Source organism: Pristiophorus japonicus, chromosome 15, assembly GCF_044704955.1.
Source record: "Pristiophorus japonicus isolate sPriJap1 chromosome 15, sPriJap1.hap1, whole genome shotgun sequence".
In the NCBI taxonomy this organism is placed as follows: Eukaryota; Metazoa; Chordata; class Chondrichthyes; family Pristiophoridae; genus Pristiophorus; species Pristiophorus japonicus.
This window is the reverse complement of record NC_091991.1, coordinates 5,739,676-5,761,884: the sequence shown is the minus strand read 5'-3', so window position 1 is coordinate 5,761,884 and position 22,209 is coordinate 5,739,676. Positions and strand designations below refer to the sequence as shown.

General features: G+C 45.7%; 1 protein-coding gene across 3 annotated transcripts in view; it reads left to right on the top strand.

The window, feature by feature from the left end:
• The first annotated feature begins 9,787 nt into the window (after window positions 1-9,787).
• nap1l1 (nucleosome assembly protein 1-like 1) overlaps window positions 9,788-22,209 on the top strand; it is a 49,905-nt gene continuing 37,483 nt past the window's right edge. For 2 of the 3 annotated variants that reach the window (XM_070900095.1, XM_070900096.1), the window contains exons 1-2: window positions 9,795-9,860; window positions 20,493-20,528. In XM_070900095.1, coding sequence (XP_070756196.1) covers window positions 20,512-20,528 — 17 coding nt within the window. In that variant the 5' untranslated portion in view covers window positions 9,795-9,860; window positions 20,493-20,511. Of the gene's footprint in view, window positions 9,861-20,492; window positions 20,529-22,209 lie in introns of all 3 variants that reach the window. The other variant, XM_070900097.1, reaches the window with a different exon arrangement.

Here is a 22,209-nt window from a genome sequence, read left to right as displayed (position 1 = left end):
ATAAGGTGTCACACAAAAGGTTACTGCAGAAGATAAAGGTACGCGGAGTCAGAGGAAATGTATTAGCATGGATAGAGAATTGGCTAGCTAACAGAAAGCAGAGAGTCGGGATAAATGGGTCCTTTTCGGGTTGAAAATCGGTGGTTAGTGGTGTGCCACAGGGATCGGTGCTGGGCCCACAACTGTTTACAATATACATAGATGACCTGGAAGAGGGGACAGAGTGTAGTGTAACAAAATTTGCAGATGACACAAAGATTAGTGGGAAAGTGGGTTGTGTAGAGGATACAGAGAGGCTGCAAAGAGATTTAGATAGGTTAAGCAAATGGGCTAAGGTTTGTCAGATGGAATACAATGTCGGAAAATGTGAGGTCATCCACCTTGGAAAAAAAAACAGTAAATGGGAATATTATTTGAATGGGGAGAAATTACAACATGCTGCGGTGCAGAGGGACCTGGGGGTCCTTGTGCATGAATCCCAAAAAGTTAGGTTGCAGGTGCAGCAGGTGAATGGAATGTTGGCCTTCATTGCGAGAGGGATGGAGTACAAAAGCAGGGAGGTCCTGCTGCAACTGTTTAGGGTATTGGTAAGACCACACCTGGAGTACTGCATGCAGTTTTGGTCACCTTTCTTAAGGAAGGATATACTAGCTTTGGAGGGGGTACAGAGACGATTCACTTGGCTGATTCTGGAGATGACGGGGTTACCTTATGATGATAGATTGAGTAGACTGGGTCTTTACTCGTTGGAGTTCAGAAGGATGAGGGGTGATCTTATAGAAACATTTAAAATAATGAAAGGGATAGACAAGATAGAGGCAGAGAGGTTATTTCCACTGGTCGGGAGACTAGAACTAGGGGGCACAGCCTTAAATACGGGGGAGCCAATTTAAAACCGAGTTGAGAAGGAATTTCTTCTCCCAGAGGGTTGTGAATCTGTGGAATTATCTGCCCAAGGAAGCAGTTGAGGCTAGCTCATTGAATGTATTCAAATCACAGACAGATAGATATTTAACCAATAAGGGAATTAAGGTTACGGGGAGCGGGCGGGTAAGTGGAGCTGAGTACACGGCCAGATCAGCCATGATCTTGTTGAATGGCGGAGCAGGCTCAAGGGGCTAGATGGCCTACTCCTGTTCCTAATTCTTATTTTCTTATGTTCTTATGTTCTTATCCTCGTTTCAAGGGACCAGCTATAATGACACCATGGGCAATCCTTGCAAACCCTTGTGCTCACTCTGCCTGCTTCTCTTTGGCAATCAGATAATGCTGTCTTTCTTTGCATAGAGAGCCTCAGTGACGTCTTTTATGCAGCAGTGCACTGCAAACTGCATGATGATGCTAATATCTCCAGCAGCAGCCTGGAAGGAGCCAGACGCACAAATGTCCACAGCCACGGTCACCTTCGCAGCCACCGGCAATGTGTCCTTGCCCTGCTCTAAAGTTGTGGTTGTTGCTGCCGGCAGATTTAAGTGACAACCTCCTTAGTGAGGCATAGTCTTCTCAAGCATTGGTCGTCGCTGGGATTCAGGTAGGCTCCCTAAAGACCCTGGGCGGATATGGCCTCCGGCTGAGAGCCCTTCTCCCCCTCCTCCTCCTCTCTCTTCTAGCGGCTTGTCCTGCTCTGCGTGGCCTCTGCTCATTCTCTCACTTATGCTCCGTGGCAAGAGGAAGGCCAATTGGTCCACCCCTGTCTGGGAGCAAGTGGTTTGTGCAGAAGCCATGAAGTAAGCAGGAAAGTACTTCAGCAGCTGCCACACCACTTCCTGTAGACTTTTGAAATTTTAAACAATTATGGAAAGAACCTAAAACTCGTAGAATTGCAGCAACAGTCGGAAGAACTGAACCAGCAACTAACCTCAGCCTCGATGACCGATGGCGAAATGCTTGGAAGATCTGCAACATACGGAATGGATTCCTTATCGAGGACCCCACAGTACAACCTGAAGGATCAAACCTTCCTCGCAAGCAGTGGACAACCATCAACCACCTCAGAACCGGTCACGGTTGAGGCTGCCACCTTCTCCATGGGTGGATGATTAAGGCATCCCCATCATGTGACTGTGGAGCTCCTAATCAGACCCTGGAGCACATCACTGTGCACTGCCCTCAGAGGGAATTCGCAGGCAGCCTACAAGATATCCCCGCTGTTACACCGGTGTCATGTATCTTACATGGCCACTGTTGATCCTATATCAAGGTGTGCCCCAGAGCAGTGGGAGACTCGTAGGTTACCTGTACAGGTGTGCCTGGCCTAGTATGAAAGGCAGGCCACCAGGAGTGATCCTCACTCTGGAGTTAACAAATAAAGGACTACGGTCACTATAGTGCAAGTACAACACACTGCCTTGTGGAGTCATTGTTAGAGCATCTAAGGACACAACAACCGGAAGCTTTGGCCTGGATATCTGACTGAGATATTGACATTTGATTTGCTTTGCTGCTACCATGTGACAGAAGAAGACCTGTGAGTAGTTGATGATCCCTTTACATAGTGCTGGGGGGTGGTCCTCAATGCTGCTTAGCCTTGTGTTCAGCTGAGCGGCATTGAGAGAGGGCGTAGGCTAGAGTGTGGAGGTTCAGAATGGCGCTGGCATCAAATCAGCATTGCACGCTTAGTGCCCACCAAGCCCAATTTCACCCCCTCTATGTTCCACGAACTCTGTATGAAAAAGAATTCTTGTAACTTCCCCTTTCATTATTCGAGTGATAATTCTGAGTTGATGTCCCATTGTTACTGAAACACCAACCAATGAAAACACCCTTTCACTGTTTACCTTCTCAAAACCCTGTTGTAATTTTGAAATCCATGGCTGCAATATTCTTCTTTTAATGCGGCAAGTTACGATCTGGAACACGCTGCCAGAAAGGGCGGTGGAAGCAAAAGGGAATTGGATATATACTCGAGAAGGAAACATTTGCAGGACTATGGGGAAAGAGCAGAGGGTGTGGGGCTAATTGGATAGCTCCTTTAAAGAGCCGGTACGGGCACAATGGGCCGAATGGCCTCCTTCTGTGCTGTATCATTCTAGACCAGAGCAGCTGGATGTTTAGCGAGCGGAACCCTTTCCTGTTCCTGTAAACCTCTGAATCGTTCAAAGGGGCTCACAAGGCGATGTGCGTACCTTGGGGAAGCCAGCAATTCTCAAAGCCCACAGCCCTGTCACGCATTGCCTGGGCGGTCATGGTGAACTTGATGTGGTCGTCCCTGCAGGCATACAGCGCAGTAGTCACCTACCAAATGCAGCTATGTGTAGTATGCTGCGGCATATGGGACATCGATGCCTGAAAGGAGCCGGAGGCATAGAAGGCAAGTGCAGCAGTCACCTTGGCCTCTATGGATAGTGCAGTCCTCCTCCCGCTTCTAGGTTGTAGATCTGCCCTGATAAGCTGGCAGATCTCTGTGATCACCTCCTTCCTGAATGAGGGGACGAGACAAGGTGGATGCAGAGAGGATATTTCCACTCATAGGGGAAACTAAAACTAGGGGACATAGTCTCAGAATAAGGGGCCGCCCATTTAAAACTGAGATGAGGAGGAATTTCTTCTCTCAAAAGGTTGTAAATCTGTGGAATTCTCTGCCCCAGAGAGCTGTGGAGGCTGGGTCATTGAATATATTCAAGGCGGAGATAGACAGATTTTTGAGTGATAAGGGAGTAAAGGGTTATGGGGAGTGAGCAGGGAAGTGGAGCTGAGTCCATGATCAGATCAGCCATGGTCTTATTGAATGGCGGAGCAGGTTCGAGGGGCCGAATGGCCTACTCCTGTTCCTATTTCTTATGTTCTTATATAATAATGTTCAGTGTCCCCAAATACTGAAAACTACAGTCCTGATTTTCCAGGGGCCTATGATTGCGTATGCCCCCTTGTTCTAGACTCCCCAACCAGCGGGAATAGTTTCTCTCTGTCTACCCTATCTGTCCCCTTAATATCCTGAAAACTTCAATCAGATCACCCCCTAACCTTCAAAATTCTAAGGAATACACCCTAATTTGTGTAATCTCTCCTCGTAACTTACCCTTTGAATACCGGGTATCATTCTAGTAAACCTACGCTGCACTCCCTCCAACTCCAAGGCCTGAAGGTTGTGGGTTCAAGTCCCAATCCAGGGACTTGAGCACCAAAAAATCTAGGCTGACATTCCCAGTGCAGTGCTGAGGGAGCGCTGTGCTGTGGGAGGTGCCGTCTTTCAGATGAGACATTAAACCAAGGCCCAGTCTGCTCTCTCAAGTGGATGTAAAAGATCCCATGGCACTATTTCGAAGAATAGCAGGGGAGTTAACTCCGGTGTCCTGGCCAATATTTATCCCTCAGCAACCACACTATAACAGATTATCTGGCCATTATCACATTGCTGTTTGTGGGAGCTTGCTTGTGTGCAAATTGGCTGTCCCGTTTCCTACATTGCAGTTGGTGAGGCGCGAGTCCGGGGCCGGAGGCCTATAAAAGGCCCAGCGGCAGCGAGAGGCGTACTTGTGCAGCTACCGGGAGAAGGCAAAAAAGAAGTAGAAAGAAACAGAATGGTGACGTCACAGCCAAGGGGGTAAGTGATTGGCTGGTGATTGGTGAGTAGTTTTTCTTTTTTCTCTTCTATAACAGTGAGTAAACTTTAGAATTGTTGTTGCTTATCTAAGGGTTAAGTCATGACAGGACAGCTCGGTCGCGTGTTATGCTCCTCCTGTACCATGTGGGAACGCAGGGACGACTCCAGTGTTCCTGACGACTATGTGTGCGGGAAGTGTATCCGCCTCCAGCTCCTGACGGACTGCGTTGCGGAGTTGGAGCTGAGGGTGGATTCACTCTGGAGCATCCACGATGCTGAGAATGACATGAGTAGCACGTGTAGCGAGTTGGTCTTACCGCAGGTGAAGGGTCCACAGCCAGATAGGGAATGGAAGACCAGCAGGAAGAGCAGTGCAAGGAAGGTAGTGCAAGGGTCCCCTGCGGTCATCCCCCTGCAAAACAGATACAGTGTGCTTTGAGTACTGTTGAGGGGGATGACTCATCAGGGGAGGGCAGCAGCAGCCAAGATCATGGCACCGTGGCTGGCTCTGTTGAACAGGAGGGGAGGAAAAAGAGTGGGAGAGCGATAGTGATAGGGGATTCAATTGTAAGGGGAATAGATAGGCGTTTCTGCGGCCGCAACCGAGACTCCAGGATGGTATGTTGCCTCCCTGGTGCAAAGGTCAAGGATGTCTCTGAGTGGGTGCAGGACATTCTAAAAAAGGAGGGAGAACAGCCAGTTGTCGTGGTGCACATTGGTACCAACGACATAGGTAAAAAAAGGGATGAAGTCCTACGAAACGAATTTAAGGAGCTAGGAGCTAAATTAAAAAGTAGGACCTCAAAAGTAGTAATCTCGGGGTTGCTACCAGTGCCACGTGCTAGTCAGTGTAGGAATCGCAGGATAGCTCAGATGAATACATGGCTTGAGCAGTGGTGCAGCAGGGAGGGATTCAAATTCCTGGGGCATTGGAACCGGTTCTGGGGGAGGTGGGACCAGTACAAAATGGACGGTCTGCACCTGGGCAGGACCGGAACCAATGTCCTAGGGGGAGTGTTTGCTAGTGCTGTTGGGGAGGAGTTAAACTAATATGGCAGGGGGATGGAAATCAATGCAGGGAGACAGAGGGAAACAAAAAAGAGACAAAAGCAAAAGACAGAAAGGAGATGAGGAAAAGTGGAGGGCAGAGAAACCCAAGACAAAAAAAGTCAAAAAGGGCCACTGTACAGCAAAATTCTAAAAGGACAAAGGGTGTTAAAAAAACAAGCCTGAAGGCTTTGTGTCTTAATGCAAGGAGTATCCGTAATAAGGTGGATGAATTAACTGTGCAAATAGATGTTAACAAATATGATGTGATTGGGATTACGGAGACGTGGCTCCAGGATGATCAGGGCTGGGAACTCAACATCCAGGGGTATTCAACATTCAGGAAGGATAGAATAAAAGGAAAAGGAGGTGGGGTAGCATTGCTAGTTAAAGAAAAGATTAATGCAATAGTTAGAATGGACATTAGCTTGGATGATGTGGAATCTATATGGGTAGAACTACAGAATACCAAAGGGCAAAAATCATTAGTGGCAGTTGTGTACAGACCTCCAAACAGTAGTAGTAATGTTGGGGAGGGCATCAAACAGGAAATTAGGGGTGCATGCAATAAGGGTGCAGCAGTTATAATGGGTGACTTTAATATGCACATAGATTGGGCTAACCAAACTGAAAGCAATACGGTGGAGGAGGATTTCCTGGAGTGCATAAGGGATGGTTTTCTAGACCAATATGTCGAGGAACCAACTAGGGGGGAGGCCATCTTAGACTGGGTGTTGTGTAATGAGAGAGGATTAATTAGCAATACCGTTGTGCGAGGCCCCTTGGGGAAGAGTGACCATAATATGGTGGAGTTCTGCATTAGGATGGAGAATGAAAAAGTTAATTCAGAGACCATGGTCCAGAACTTAAAGAAGGGTAACTTTGAAGGTATGAGGCGTGAATTAGCTAGGATTGATTGGCGAATGATACTTAAGGGGTTGACTGTGGATGGGCAATGGCAGACATTTAGAGACCGCATGGATGAACTACAACAATTGTACATTCCTGTCTGTCGTAAAAATAAAAAAGAGAAGGTGGCTCAACCATGGCTATCAAGGGAAATCAGGGATAGTATTAAAGCCAAGGAAGTGGCATACAAATTGGCCAGAAATAGCAGTGAACCCGGAGACTGGGAGAAATTTAGAACTCAGCAGAGGAGGACAAAGGGTTTGATTAGGGCAGGGAAAATGGAGTACGAGAAGAAGCTTGCAGGGAACATTAAGACGGATTGCAAAAGTTTCTATAGATATGTAAAGAGAAAAAGGTTAGTAAAGACAAACGTAGGTCCCCTGCAGTCAGAATCAGGGGAAGTCATAACGGGGAACAAAGAAATGGCAGACCAATTGAACAAGTACTTTGGTTCGGTATTCACTAAGGAGGACACTAACAACCTTCCGGATATAAGAGGGGTCAGAGGGTCTAGTAAGGAGGAGGAACTGAGGGAAATCCTTATTAGTCGGGAAATTGTGTTGGGGAAATTAATGGGATTGAAGGCCGATAAATCCCCAGGGCCTGATGGACTGCATCCCAGAGTACTTAAGGAGGTAGCCTTGGAAATAGCGGATGCATTGACAGTCATTTTCCAACATTCCATTGACTCTGGATCAGTTCCTATCAAGTGGAGGGTAGCCAATGTAACCCCACTTTTTAAAAAAAAGGAGGGAGAGAGAAAACAGGGAATTATAGACCGGTAAGCCTGACATCGGTAGTGGGTAAGATGATGGAATCAATTATTAAGGATGTCATAGCAGCGCATTTGGAAAGAGGTGACATGATAGGTCCAAGTCAACATGGATTTGTGAAAGGGAAATCATGCTTGACAAATCTTCTGGAATTTTTTGAGGATGTTTCCAGTAGAGTGGACAAGGGAGAACCAGTTGATGTGGTTTATTTGGACTTTCAGAAGGCTTTCGACAAGGTCCCACACAAAAGATTAATGTGCAAAGTTAAAGCACATGGGATTGGGGGTAGTGTGCTGACATGGATTGCGAACTGGTTGTCAGACAGGAAGCAAAGAGTAGGAGTAAATGGGTACTTTTCAGAATGGCAGGCGGTGACTAGTGGGGTACCGCAAGGTTATGTGCTGGGGCCCCAGCTGTTTACACTGTACATTAATGATTTAGACGAGGGGATTAAATGTAGTATCTCCAAATTTGCGGATGACACTAAGTTAGGTGGCAGTATGAGCTGCGAGGAGGCTGCAGAGCGACTTGGATAGGTTAGGTGAGTGGGCAAATGCATGGCAGATGAATTATAATGTGGATAAATGTGAGGTTATCCACTTTGGTGGTAAAAACAGAGAGACAGACTATTATCTGAATGGTGACAGATTAGGAAAAGGGGAGGTGCAACGAGACCTGGGTGTCATGGTACATCAGTCATTGAAGGTTGGCATGCAGGTACAGCAGGTGATTAAGAAAGCAAATGGCATGTTGGCCTTCATAGCGAGGGGATTTGAGTACAGGGGCAGGGAGGTGTTGTTACAGTTGTACAGGGCCTTAGTGAGGCCACACCTGGAGTATTGTGTACAGTTTTGGTCTCTTAACCTGAGGAAGGACATTCTTGCTATTGAGGGAGTGCAGCGAAGGTTCACGAGACTGATTCCCGGGATGGCGGGACTGACCTATCAAGAAAGACTGGATCAACTGGGCTTGTATTCACTGGAGTTCAGAAGAATGAGAGGGGATCTCATAGAAACTCTTAAACTTCTGATGGGTTTAGACAGGTTAGATGCAGGAAGAATGTTCCCAATGTTGGGGAAGTCCAGAACCAGGGGTTACAGTCTAAGGATAAGGGGTAAGCCATTTAGGACCGAGATGAGGAGAAACTTCTTCACCCAGAGAGTGGTGAACCTGTGGAATTCTCTACCACAGAAAGTAGTTGAGGCCAATTCACTAAATATATTCAAAAAAGAGTTAGATGTAGTCCTTACTACTAAGGGGATCAAGGGTATGGTGAGAAAGCAGGAATGGGGTACTGAAGTTGCATGTTCAGCCATGAACTCATTGAATGGCAGTGCAGGCTAGAAGGGCCGAATGGCCTACTCCTGCACCTATTTTCTATGTTTCTATTACAATAGTGACTACTCTCCAAAAGTATTTCATTGGCTGTAAAGCGCTTTGAGATGTCTGGTGGTCGTGAAAGGCGCTATATATATATATATATATACACCTCCAAGCTCATGGTCTACAGGGCTGTCGTAATATCCGCCCTCCTGTATGGCTCAGAGACATGGACCATGTACAGTAGACACCTCAAGTCACTAGAGAAATACCACCAACAATGTCTCCACAAAATCGTACAAATCCCCTGGGAGGACAAACGCATCAACGTCAGTGTCCTCATTAATGCCAACATCTTCAGCGTTGAAACACTGACCACATTTGATCAGCTCCGCTGGGCAGGCCACATTGTCCGCATGCCAGACACGAGACTCCCAAAGCAAGTGCTCTACTCGGAACTCCTTCACGGCAAACGAGCCAAAGATGGACAGAGAAAACGTTACAAGGACACCCTCAAAGCCTCCCAGATAAAGTGCAACATCCCCACTGACACCTGGGAGTCCCTGGCCAAAGACCACCCTAAGTGGAGGAAGTGTATCCGGGAGGGCGCTGAGCACCTCGAGTCTCGTCGCTGACTGAGCACCTGTGACAGGGACTGTGGTTCTCGTATTGGACTGTTTAGCCACCTAAGGACTCATTGTAAAGGACTGCCTATAATGAATTCAAGTGTTATTTTTAGGTCTTAATATATCCTTCCTTGGGTGTGCTGCTCACAATACTTCAGGTGTAGTCTAACCAGGGTTTTGTACAGCTGCAGCATAACTTGTACCCCACAGGATGACCCAGTGAGGGAGTTTTGACAGCTCCTGGTTGAGGGGAGGGGCGGGGCAGTAGCTTGATTGACAGTTATGTGCAGCTCCCCCCAACCCCCAGGCTGCGTGTTGACGTCATCGCGCAGGGGCACAGGCAGGAGCACATGGTGGGGGGGAAAAAGAGCGTGAGCGCGCGCGCACAGGCACACACACCAGGGTGGCGCGGGAGCACGCACGCCCACGCCCCCTCACACACACACACGGCTGGGGACGGGAGCGCGCGCACGCACGGGCGGGGGGGGGGGTGAGTTAGAAGGCGCGCACGCACGCAAGGCGGGGGGGCGGGGCGGCGGCGGCGGCGCGCTCCCCCCGCCTTGTTAAATCTAGCCAATCGGCGCCTTCTTCTTCCTTTAGCGCCATCGGAGAGCAGCTCGCGCAGCAGCACCCGCGCCTCCGGTAAGCGGGCGGACAATAAGCGGCGGCGGCGGCCGTCGACGGCAGCTTTCCCCCCCCTGACCGTGAGGTGACAGTCCCTGGAGCGACTGAGGGCCCGCGGCGGGAGAGGGAAAGGGAAGGAGCGGGGGGGGTGGAAGGGGATTAGAGTCACTCCCCGCGCTGTGTGAGGGAAAACCCGGTGTGTGTGAGGGGGAAAGTGGGGGGGAAATAGCGGCTACCCCCCCCCCCCCGCCTCAGGCCGCAGGCTTCACCCCCCCCCCCCCCCCCCACACTCCTCGCCCTCCGAGTCCCGGGCTCCCCCTCACACACACCGCGGCCTCTCGGGGGCACGGCGCGCGTGTGTGTTGGTGTGTGTGTGAGGGAGCGCTGCCATGAGGGAGGGGAGGGGAGGCCCGGGATGAATCCTCACACCGCGGTGCCCCGGTTTTGGGGGGGAATGCGGCCGCCTGCCTTTCTTCCCACCCACCATTCTAGCCGGGGCCTCGCGTACCCGCTCGTGTCGCACTTTACCCCCAGCCGTAGGCCGAAGCACGCATCGCCCCCCCCCCCCACCCCACGCTCATTGTTGTGCGGGGCGGACCGCCTTTCAGCGGGAGATCCCCCTAACCCCCCTTGGGTGGGTGGGGGGGGGGGGGTGACAGAGGCCCCGAAGGGGAGGAGGGCGGGGAGCGAGCCTGGGGCTCTCGAGGGGGGAGGACCTATGTGCCGGGGGTAGGTGAGAAGAGATGACAGACCCCCTCCTCTGGGTGTGGGGCAGACCGTCTCACGGTGTAGGGGTTAGGACCCAGATGACAGACCCCTTCTCTGGCGATTTGGGTGGGGGGGGGGAACAGAGACCCTCCTTTCTGGGGATGGGGGGACAGCCCCTCTCTGGGTGGGCTAGGGACACCCTTTTCCCTCTGGGGGGATGGGGTAGGGACCCCACTCTCTCTGGGGGGGGGGGGGCAGAGACCCTTTCTGGATGGGTAGGGACCCCCTCTTCTCTCGGGGGGGGGTGGGGGAAAAGAGATGGGGAGGGTTTTGGGATAGACCCCATTTCTGGGGATGGGCTAGGGACCCCCTTTTCTCTCTGGGGATGGGGGGGGGACAGCCCCTCGGTGGGCTAGAGACCCCCTTTTCCCTCTGGGGGGATGGGGTAGGGACCCCACTCTTCCTGGGTGGGGGAGAGGGCGGAGACCCTTTCTGGATGGGGGTAGGGACCCCCTCCTCTCTTGGGGGGGGGGGTGGAGGAGGAGAGAGAAAGAGAAGAATGGGGGGTTCGGGATAGACCCCCCTTCTGGGGATGGGGGCACAGAGCCCCTCTGGATGGAGTAGGGACCCCCTTTTCTGTGGGGGTCGGGACAGACCCCCCCCCCCCCTCTCTTTCTGGGCGCCAGGGACCAGGCGACAGATCCTGCCCGTCCCTCCCCAACAACACGTGGCGGAGGCTGCTGGAGCGGCAGATCGCTGAGGAAAGGGAGGGCCAATCAGACAAAGTACGGCACCGTTCGACCCATCGTGTCCGTGCCGGTCAATGAGGAGACCCGCAGCAGTCTGGCTTTAAAATTGTGTCCCTTTTGTTCTCGTTGTCGCGGCTGCAATTTAAAACTCATTGATACTCTTCCAAAGCCACCCACAGAACCTGCAAATCGGCTTAAAACCGCTGTTCACGGCAGGCTTGTAGTTCTTCCTGTTGTGCGTTTTGACTACTGGCCTGACTATTTTAAAAAGGGGTTCCTGGAGTATTAAATATCGCAGAAAGTTACTAGTTGGCCTTTCAGGGAGGCGAGAGGGTGACGCGAATTTACTATAAGACTCTTTCTGCTTTGATCTGAGTGGATGGTCGCTGATTGTTTCTCAAATTGAATGCAGTTCTGTATTTGTTTTTGCCGCACGGCTGAGAAACTGTGACTTAGTTCGGTTATAATCTTGTCATCTGCAACTGATCCAGCAATAGAAAACCTGGCTAATCAGAATGGCCCAACAGCTAATTCTTGTCTAGTTAGGTGTGAGGATTAATAGATTTAATAAATGTGTATGTTTAATATTTTTCATGAGGGTGGTAATGGAAGCTTTTTGCAGGTGTTACATTTTTTAAGATATGTTTGGATTACTGGGGAAAAAGCACATCTGATTTTAGCATCTAGTAATAAGATTGTTCTGTGAATAATTAGACTTTGTTAATCAAACAAATTATTTGTAAAACATTTCTAGAAACAAGTAAATTGCTAATCAACTTAACCAAGGATCAGCTGCTTTTAGTCTTCTACTCTAACTTGAAAATGACTATTTTTGTAAAAAAAAAGAGCCTTGAATTGCTCGAACACTCATTGATCAAAAGGTTGTTTCAAAACCTACACAAGATTTGAGTAAATAAATCTCTGCTGATACTCCAATGCTGAGTGACTGGAGACTCCAGATGTGACCTATAGCAGCCCAACTGCCTGGCCTGGTAGCTCAAGTTGTTAAAGATTCCATGGCATACTGAAGAGTAGAAAGTTTTGGTATCTTTGCTGACATATTTCGCTCAACCTGCCAAAAACTGATTAGCCAGTGGCTCATCTCATTAATGATTGGAATCTTGCTGTGTGCAAAATGGCTGCACTTCAAAGTATTTCATTGAGATAATGTAGTGCTATATAAATGCAAAGCTCTACCCTCTTGGGCTACTTTGGTCTAATACTGTCTGGATTAGGTAATTTTTGCCACCTCTTGTTAGCGTTGCTCTGGAGCCAATTGTTAAGGTGGCCCAAGGTGCTTTTCTCTGTGGTGTCTCACTGCTTGACATCTGCCTGAGGATAGCAGAGAAAGAGAACGTTGTGTGGGGGAATTGCAGAGATGAAGCTGTTGCAGCATGTAATAAGTTCCCTTGCTGCAGTTGTTTTAACTGGCATACAAAGTGAACATTAAAGGAAATGTTGCTTGAGGGGAAATAGTCCCACTCATCTGTGCTTGCTGACCTACATTGACTCCTGGTTAAGCAATGCTTCAATTTCAGAATTCTCATCCTTGTTTACAAATCCCTCCATGGCTTTGCCCTTCCCTATCTCTGTCCCCTCCTGAGATATCTGTGCTCCTCAAATTCTGCCCTCTTGAGCATCCCTGATTATAATTGCTCAACCATTGGTGGCCGTGCCTTCAGCTGTTTGGGCCCTAAGCTCAAACTCCTTGCTGAAACCCCATCATTTCTCTACCCCCTCTTTCTTCCTTTTAAGATGCTCCCTCAAACCTAACTACTGAAATTTCTTCTTGTGGCTTGGTGTCAAATTTATTTTATTAACACTCCTGTGAAGCGCATTGGGATGTTTGACTACGTTAAAGGCGCTATATAAATACAAGTTGTTGATAGCTAGTGAATTTGTTCCTGAAAGACTAAGATGAGATCCTAAAATTACCTTGTGGACTTGCCTTCTGAAAATCAGCTTTGTGAACATTGTGTGGTTGAGAGCCCAAATGATTGGACCACTGAGCTGGGTTTGGGGAGTGGAGGTTCTGCTTCAGTGACAGTCACCAGGTGGCTTTGGCCTTTGACTTGTGCATATATGGACACTAAAATTGGCATCCAAGATTGAGAAATTTTCAGTGACATGAAACTGCCTGTGAATTTGCACAACTGTGTGGTTTTGAAGGATCTGGAGCAATAAGTCTCTTGGCTTGAAAGGTTCTTCTACCTCTCCTGGATAATGTTTTGAGTAAACTGAAATGCTGCTCTAAGTCCACAACAGCTGTTTTTCTATTGGTGCTCAAATAGTTAGCAAGGGAAATTATTTTTCCTGAGTAAATAGCCCAGAATATGGTGTGGGCTTGTATATATGGAAACTTGCTCATCCTCATTTCAGTGTGGCTGGTCCATGTTTAATTGAAACACCAATTTTCCTTGATGACTTTCTGAATTATTGTCAACTTGGAGTTTTTATTGTATCTAATTTGATGTATTTGCAATGCTTTCTTTGCTTCTATTCATTCACTTACTTTCTAATAAATAAAACAATTAGAACAGATTATTTACCTTTGTTGTTGAAAAAGCTAAATATTTATCATTGCTCCTTTAGCTTTGAGAGATATTTTCAGCTGACTGCTCTGTGGCTGACAGCAGCTGCTTTATCCTTTTTGATGAAACTGTTTTGCTTGTTTCGGGATAAATGCTTTTGCTGTGTATGAAATTGTGGAACTTTTGGGCAGTTTTTTTTCTGTGGATGTCCATTAGTGTTAGTACTAATATTTTAGTCAAGCATATGATGTGCTGTGCCCATTTTTAACTTGAAGAAAATCCAGAAGACTCCTGAATGGCTTCACAAGGTTATCGAGTGAGTGGTTGAGTACTGCAGACCAAGAAGGTCTCTAGTTTAATTCCTTGTTTCTGCTGCATTCACTGGCCTCTGCAGGTGTGCTCCAATATATTGGCCCTCGGTCTTCTAGTTGGGATTGGAGGCTTGAGGAGGAAATTGGTCAGGCTTTCTGCTCCTGTCAGAAGCCCCTGTTGGAATGTATGTCTGTGCATGTTTGAGGACACCAATCCAATCTGATTCTGTTGCCCTATGGTCAAATAATTAACCGAACAAGATATAATGACCACCAGAGCCTATGAAACTCTACTGCTGCAAGGAGTATTGTTGGTGTCCATTGTATACTCAATAGTGTTGGACATTTATTGAAAGGTATGGGGTGAGCCATTTTGTTTGTCCTTGTAATGTTCACATGCTGAAATGTGTTGAGACATCACTTTTGCTTGCACTCGTGTCATTGACCAAAATGAGTTGGTTGGTCATGCTTCCTTGTGATGTCCAAGACTGGAATCTGAATATTATACAGCAAAATCTACTCTGGTAATCCAACACAGGACTCTGTAGCTCCAATTTGCCTGATGAATGTTATTTCTCCATTCCAGCAAGGAGTCAGTGCCTTGGTGTGGGGAGTGGGGGGGGGGGGGGGGGGGGGAGGGAGGAGAGAGCTTAAGAAAATCATGTAGTACAGTTCTAGGCTTGTCCCTATGTGTTTGGGTTTGGGGAGCGTATTGAGTTGTCGCACCAGGATGAAGTAGACATATTTTACGGTCTTGCAGTGGTAGACTAAATGCAATGGTAGATATGTGTATGTGTATATGTATGTACAATGTTTACTTGTGACTTTTTTTCCAGTACATGCTAAAGAAACCTTGTGACAGCATCTGTTTGTTTTACATTTTCTTTCTCCCTCTCCCAAAGGCAGTGTCTCATGTTCCTGTAGGTGCTGGCAGCCCTCTGCTGTGTTGTCACTAGGATTTCAGTGAAGTGTGACATTTTCAGTCTGCTTGACTTAGACACCTACTGGTACAATTATAGATTTCCCCATTCCAATTTAGTTTGTCTGGAGAAACCATTTTGAGCTGTATGGCACTTATTTGAAGTACTGCCAGTGATAGTGGGGGATAATTTGAGGTGATTGAGTATCTCATTAGAAATGTATTAGCACAATGTTGAAGCATATTTGCTTAGGTGTAGTGCTCCTGACCCCCAGCATATTGGGCAATGCCTGTTGGGAGGATGAAATTATTGCATTTTGTTTCTGTCTGAGGCTAGGGAGCATGTGACTTTACCACCTAATGCTCCCCTCTGCTGCCATGTTCATGGAGTTTGGTGGGGCAGCAAGGATTGTTAGTGTTGAGATGAATGGAATAAACCAGTTTCAGCACCCAATGCTACAGGGATGGTGGTGAGTCACAACACAAAAATTCAGTTGAAGCTTTTTACATATTAGTGAAGTTGATGGTGTGCTTTTAATCCCTTCAGTCTTTTGCTAAAGATACTGATTTCTGCTGGGATCCTTTGTTTTCCCCCCTCCCCTGTCACCTTATTTGAAGTCACCATTTTTCATGTGACTCAAGTGAGTGTTGGAATATCAGTCAAAGCTGCTCTTGTTCACGCACTTCAAGCAAGGGTCATTGGATAGTGATTCGAAATGTCATTTTTGGCTGGCTTTTTAAAAAAAATACTTGCTCCCTGTTATCCCTGCTCTACATTGAGGAGAAACTGCAGTTGGGTATATCCTAAAGCTTTCCTTGTTGAAATTGGTTAACTTAAAATAAATTGGGGTAGTGTGTGTCACTTTAAAAAAAATTAATAAAGATATATCTAACTGAACACTTGACAGGATGTGAACTTGGGACCATGAAGATCTTTAGTGTTTGTTCTGGGTTTCAGCTCTTGTAAAATTAAATACTGGTCTGTAAGAAATATTTGGCATTACTTGTACTGGAAAAATCCCATATACCCTGAACTGGACAGTTCGACTGTTAATTGGAGAGCATGCACAACACAACTGGCTGCTTCTGAGCTGTGAAATTCTGATTGATGGAACTTTCTAAAGGCTGGTGATTTTCTTGCCGAATGGAAGTTTGAAGAAGGTTTAATTTGAAGAATTACTCGCGAACTTGACCGTTTGCCGTTTGTAAAGGTCTCTGGGGCAAATTGATGGGGGCAAGTTCTTTCTTTGAAGTTTTCATAAATTCACTGTTTTGACTTTAATTCTTTGCCACAACACTTGTAGTATGATATGATCGTGCCAACAAATAATTGGTTTGGCCCTTGGAAGATGTGTTACAAATTTCAGGCAGATAGATGAGAGAGAACTTGCATTTCTATAGTACTTTTCATGACCTAGGGACACCCCAAAGTACTTCACAGCCAATGAAGTACTTTTGAAATGTATTTACTGCTGTAATGTAGGTAGATATGGCAGCCAATTTAGTCAAGGTCCCACAAACAGCAGTTTTTAAAGATGGTGGCTGAGGAAAATATCAGCCAGGGCACTAGGAGAACTCCTTTTACTTACCCCTGAGAGGACTGCCCAGGCCTCCATTAACATCTTGTCTAAAAGACGGCACCTCCAATGTGCAAACGAGGAAGGGTCCAAATAAGTTGTTAGCTTGGGCGTAGAAATATAGTCAAATATGGCAGGAATAATCTTTTGCAAAATCTTTTCTAGATTGGAGTCTTTCTCGTACGTCCATTTTAATTGTAGAATCCAAGGGTTTTGAATGCAGCCATTATTTTGCTGTCCTGGAAAATGTAAAGTTGGAGACCGAGGTGATTTTAATGGGGAAATGTAGGGAGGTGGATGAACAAAATGGCACATTTACAGCTTGGATTGCGGAAGGAAAGTTTAGGGCACGTTGACTGAGGACAAAGTTTAGAGGTGACAGGAGAATTGTAGATTTTATTTTTCACTTCTGCAGAAGTGAGATGAGAACAACTTTCCCAACTGAAGGAGTATTCAAGATTTGTGCATTCAACAGTTGAGTTGAAAAAAGTTTTGGCCACATGATAGAAAACAGCCATTTGGAGGATGTTTTAACTGAGCAAATGTTGGAGTTTCATTTGAAGTCTAGGATGGATAGAATGAAGGGCTAAAGATAGTAAACAGAGGGGATAAGAGGTGTTCCACTTGAGGCATAAAGAAACTATTGAATTGGAAGGATTTTTATTGCCCAATTGTACAGCCGGAGGAAATGGAAAATTTAATGACTTAAGTTTAGGTTCAAGGTCATATCATTTCAGAAGAGCAAGGATGGCAGATCCTGCCTGGCATGTTGGAGGCTTTGGAGATGCGCAAACAATGACTGACTCACCAGTATTCAGGGGGGAAATCCCAGAGCTAGGTAACCTAGGCAACCAGTGGGCTGGCTGTACAGAAAAGCTACTGGTCTTGGATTAGGCAGAACTTTCTAGGTGGCAGATAATGTAACAGTCACCATTTAGAGAAGTTGTGATGCAAGGGAATTGAGGTGATAATTAGAACAGGAACATATTTCATAGAAATATGAAGTGATTGAAGAGATGCATTAGAACTGTGTAATTTGAGGTACACATTGAGGATGCTTGGAAAAATATCATTTAAGATTAGAGGTGGTCTTGGAGTGCAGAAATGAGAGAATGTGACTTCTGTGGGGAGAGGGGACAAAAGGAAATATTTTGAAAGCTGAGTTGATCACTTGGGAGTGAGGGGGTGGCGGTGGTTCAGGTGCAATTTGCAGGACTAGATTTGACGCATGGCATGAATGAGGGATGAAATTGTCCATGCCAGCTAGAATAACATCAGTTACTTAACTGACAGAGATAAACGTATGAATGTACAAGCTGCAGCTGGATAAAGAAAGGGCATCAGAAATTCTCAGACCATCTCGGTTGACTGACCTTACAGTGCCAAACAAAGTGGAATTAGTTTGCAGTCTATTGTGCAATAGTCAGCGGAGTTGTTCAGCAGAGTCTAGCAGTGGGGAGAAAAAAAACACAAGTTAGGAATTTAGGAAAGCTGCTTTGTTACTGGGATGATAAGCAATATGGGTAGATGAATTAAGAAATGATTCGAGATCAGAAAACTTGCTCGTGATGTTGGCCTGATGAGTGGAAAAGCTGATTACTGACAGACATTGAAGCTTACAAGAGTGGTTATTTTCAGTAAAGCGGGAAAGTAGAGTTGATGGAGTTACTATACCAGAAAAAGCTGAATCTTTGTCATCAAGCTTACATGAGTACATGAATTTAATAGTATTTTTGGTCACAGGAAGGATGTGATTGCACTAGAATGTGTAGATAGTGGAGATTTACGAGGATGTTGCCAGGACTGGAGAATTTTAGCAATGAGGCAAGATTGGATAGGCTGTGGTTGTTTTCTTTGAAACCGTGGAGACTGAGGGGAGATTTAATTGAGGTGTAACATCGAGGGGCCTAGAGAGGATAGGAAGCACCTATTTCCCTTGGCAGAGAGATCCATAACCAGGGGGCATAGATTTAAAGTCATTGGTAGAAGGATTAGAGGGGAGTTGAGATTATTTGACCGACAGCCTGAAAGGGTGGTAGAGACGGAAACCTTCATCGCATTTAAAAAGTACTTGGATAGGTACTTGAAGTGCCATGGCTTACAGGGCAAGGAATCGAGAGCTGGAAAATAGGATTAGGCTGGATAGCTCTCAGCTGGCGCTGACTAGCCTCCTGTGCTGTGATTCTAGGAGTATGAAGTCTGATTTCAGCTACAGCTAACTCTGGATATTAATACATGCATGGATTAAATATCCATCTTTGTTTAGACATTTGGAGGTTGAAGGTAAAGAAATTTGGATTGGGGAAAGAGTCAAATGAAACTTGGGTTTCACTGGCCGGGGAAGGTGGGAGTGCAATGTGTCTCTCTACCCATTCTAAGTGTCTAGCTGCTAGAAGGAGAAACTTTTATAGCACCCTTCACATCCACCGGCCATCTCAAAAGCGCTTTACAGCCAATGAAGTGCTTTTGGATGTTGTAATGTGGGAAACGTGGCAGCCATTTGTGCACAGCAAGCTCCCACAAATAGCAATGTGATAATGACCAGATAATCTTTTTTTAAATGTTTGAGGGATAAATATTGGCCAGGACACTGGGAATAACTCCCCTGCTCTTCAAAATAGTGCCGTGGGATCTTTTATGTCCACTTGAGAGCAAATGGGGCCTCTGTTTAATGTCTCATCTGAAAGACGCCACCTCTGACAGTGCAACGCTTCCTCAGCATTGTCCTGGAGTGTCAGCCTAGATTTATTTTTTTATGCTCCAGTTCCTGGAGTGGGACTTAAACCCACAGCCTTCTGACTCGGGCAGGAGTGCTACCCAGGACCAAATTTGCTGTGCTAGTCCAAGCAGCTTGCTTGTGTTACAGCACAGTGATGCATTAATGCACTGGAACATCGGAACAGGAGTAGGCCATTCAGCCCTTGAGCCTGTTTTGCCACAGCCATATTGTTCTAACCTTTTGCTAATGGACAGTGAATTATTGAAGTGCTGGTATAAATTGTGTCCAGCAAAGAGGGGATTAAACTTGGTGGTGGGAAGCAATGTTGGGGGCTGTGAAATAAGACAGTCGGCTGGAGGTGGCTTTAAAATCCCCTTCCTTATAGTAGAACTTAAATCTGTTGCCCACGCTAACCCCCTCCATTGTTTCCATCCTGTTCTACATCCACTTCTATTTCCCTCAATTTTGTAGTGTCTTTCTGCATGTGAAGAGCAATAATAGAAATGCAAGCGTTTTGATGTCAGTGCAGGGCTTGTTTTATTCATTGTACAGTCTATTTATATTCAGTTACTTTTATGCAAACTCTTTGAGTAATCCAGGAATTTGAATTAAGCAATTTACTAAAGTACAGGTATTTTTGCACCATTCCAATTTCACTGATCAGATAATTTGAATTTAACAATTTTGTACTAGTGTTGTTTCTGGTTTCAAGCACTAAAGGTATGTTCCAAAAGAACAAAATTATAGTGCCCTCCAGTTGCAGAAAATATTACTGCAACAATTGTGACTTTTTTGCTAATTGACAAATGTCTTCTGCTTGCCCCCCCAAATTTCTATTGGTATGTTTGTTTTGTTTTATACAGCAATGCTTAATTGACATACCTGGCTTCAAAGCTGTTAAAACTAGAATAATATCCTGCTATGTAGCACTATTTCCTTAAGTGGCATTTAATGGGCGTTAAATGTTCTAGTTTGTAATTCTAGAGGTGACCGTTGAAAAGCTGTTTTCAACTTTGCTATAGTTGGAATTTGGTTTCCTGGTAAATGTATGCAAGGTTTTTTGGGTTTGCATTGAAAGTACGCTGTGTGTAGTTCTGTGATTTTAAACTACATTAATACTTTTTTTCCCTCCCCAGGTATTTCTCATCTTTTAAGATGGCAGACCTTGACAAGTAAGTACCCGAACAGCAGAATGCACTTAAGAATGTGCAGCCTTTAATGTTTTGTAGCGCTGACCATAGATGTTTAGAAGAATCCCACGCAGGGAAGCAAATGTTAGATACAATATTTTTATGCTTGGGATGAAGTCCTTGGTTCAGTGATTCAGCTTAAGTGAGCTATATAATTCCTTTATCTTTCATCGACTGGTATAAATGTCAAAGATTTTTCTGCTATAAAATTTGAAACCTGCTTTGATAGACTGACGGATGTGCACTATATATCTTAACAAAAATGCTGAAGTGGAATACTTTTGTCCTGATGGACGTTAGGAGTTTCTTCATTGGCTAGTAATTTTGTACAAATAAGTGGAAATTTTTGTGCAATTTCACTTTAGGAGATACAAATGTGTCCTGTTGGATATTGTGCAATGTACTATTGTTTCCCTTTTGCACTCTTACTGCAATTATTTTTCTTTCCCTACAGGGATTTCTGAATAATTCCTTGCCTTTTTGTTAATAATGACATTTAGTTTTGAACTAAATGCTGGAGAATTTCGTCCTTGAATTTGCATTCTGATTGAAAAATGGAAATGCAGGGTTAGGCCTGAATATCTACTAAAATTAGGCTGAGTTATCAGTGCAAGTTAATCTTATTTCAAATTGTTACCTGGCTCTTTAAACCCACCCCACTGAGGGAGGTTTGTAGCATGAATGACTTTCTGCTTGAGGCTATTTACCAATGCTAATGGGTACATTATATTTTTACTAGGGTGTCAAAGAATCCAGCCTTTAAAGCAACTCCTGCCAACCTTTCTCCCAAGTACATTTGGAGGTTTAATCTGGTACAGAAGCTCTGTATTCTTTAATACTTCTGTCAGTGTAAAGTTTGTGCTCCAGAATGTACTAATGCATTTCAGTCATTAGCAACATGCCATTCACTGATTTAATTCTAGCTTCAGACACCTGCATATATATCTTTGATATCTACAGGATCCAATTGTCAAACCTTCATCTGCAAGTATATTGGTTGGAGGAAATCACCATGGGAATCTGCCTTGAAGATTGTATGCAGTTTTTCTTGCCTCATAAGATTACCTGGCTGGGGAGTTATGGGGGTGTCATCACAAGATAGTCTGGGACAGGTTCGATGGGCCAGCTGAACTTTTGTTATTCTGTTCCCTCTGTTTGCAGTGGCTACTTTGATGTCCCCTAACTATGCCCAAGGCTTTGGAGTGCCCTTTATTTCTTGTTCACCTGTTGGTATCAGTAGATTTATACACATACGCACAAATTTGCTCTTGTTTTCTCTGCTTTAAACTAGTGGTTGTAAGCTCCCTTAAAGATTTTTTGAAAATAATTGTTCCTGCATTGTAATAGTGGTTCTACTTTGGAATTACTGTTTTCATTTTTGACACCAGTGAGTGCACATCTTGCTTTCAAGGTATATTGCAAATATGGGTCTTTCCTGGTGTTCGGTATCTCCAATGCTTCCTTGTGATCCTCAGTTTCTTGCAGTTTTCTTCAGTGTGAAGCCTGATCCGAATGTGACAAGTGCATAGAGCAAGAGCTTGGAAGGATGTCCTGCTGAGCTTGAGTACAGACCCCGTTAGATCTAAATGAAACACGCCTAGGTCCAAATTAGACGCCGATTGTTACGGTAAAAAAGGGGTCTTTGGGGCCCATACAGGCTTGA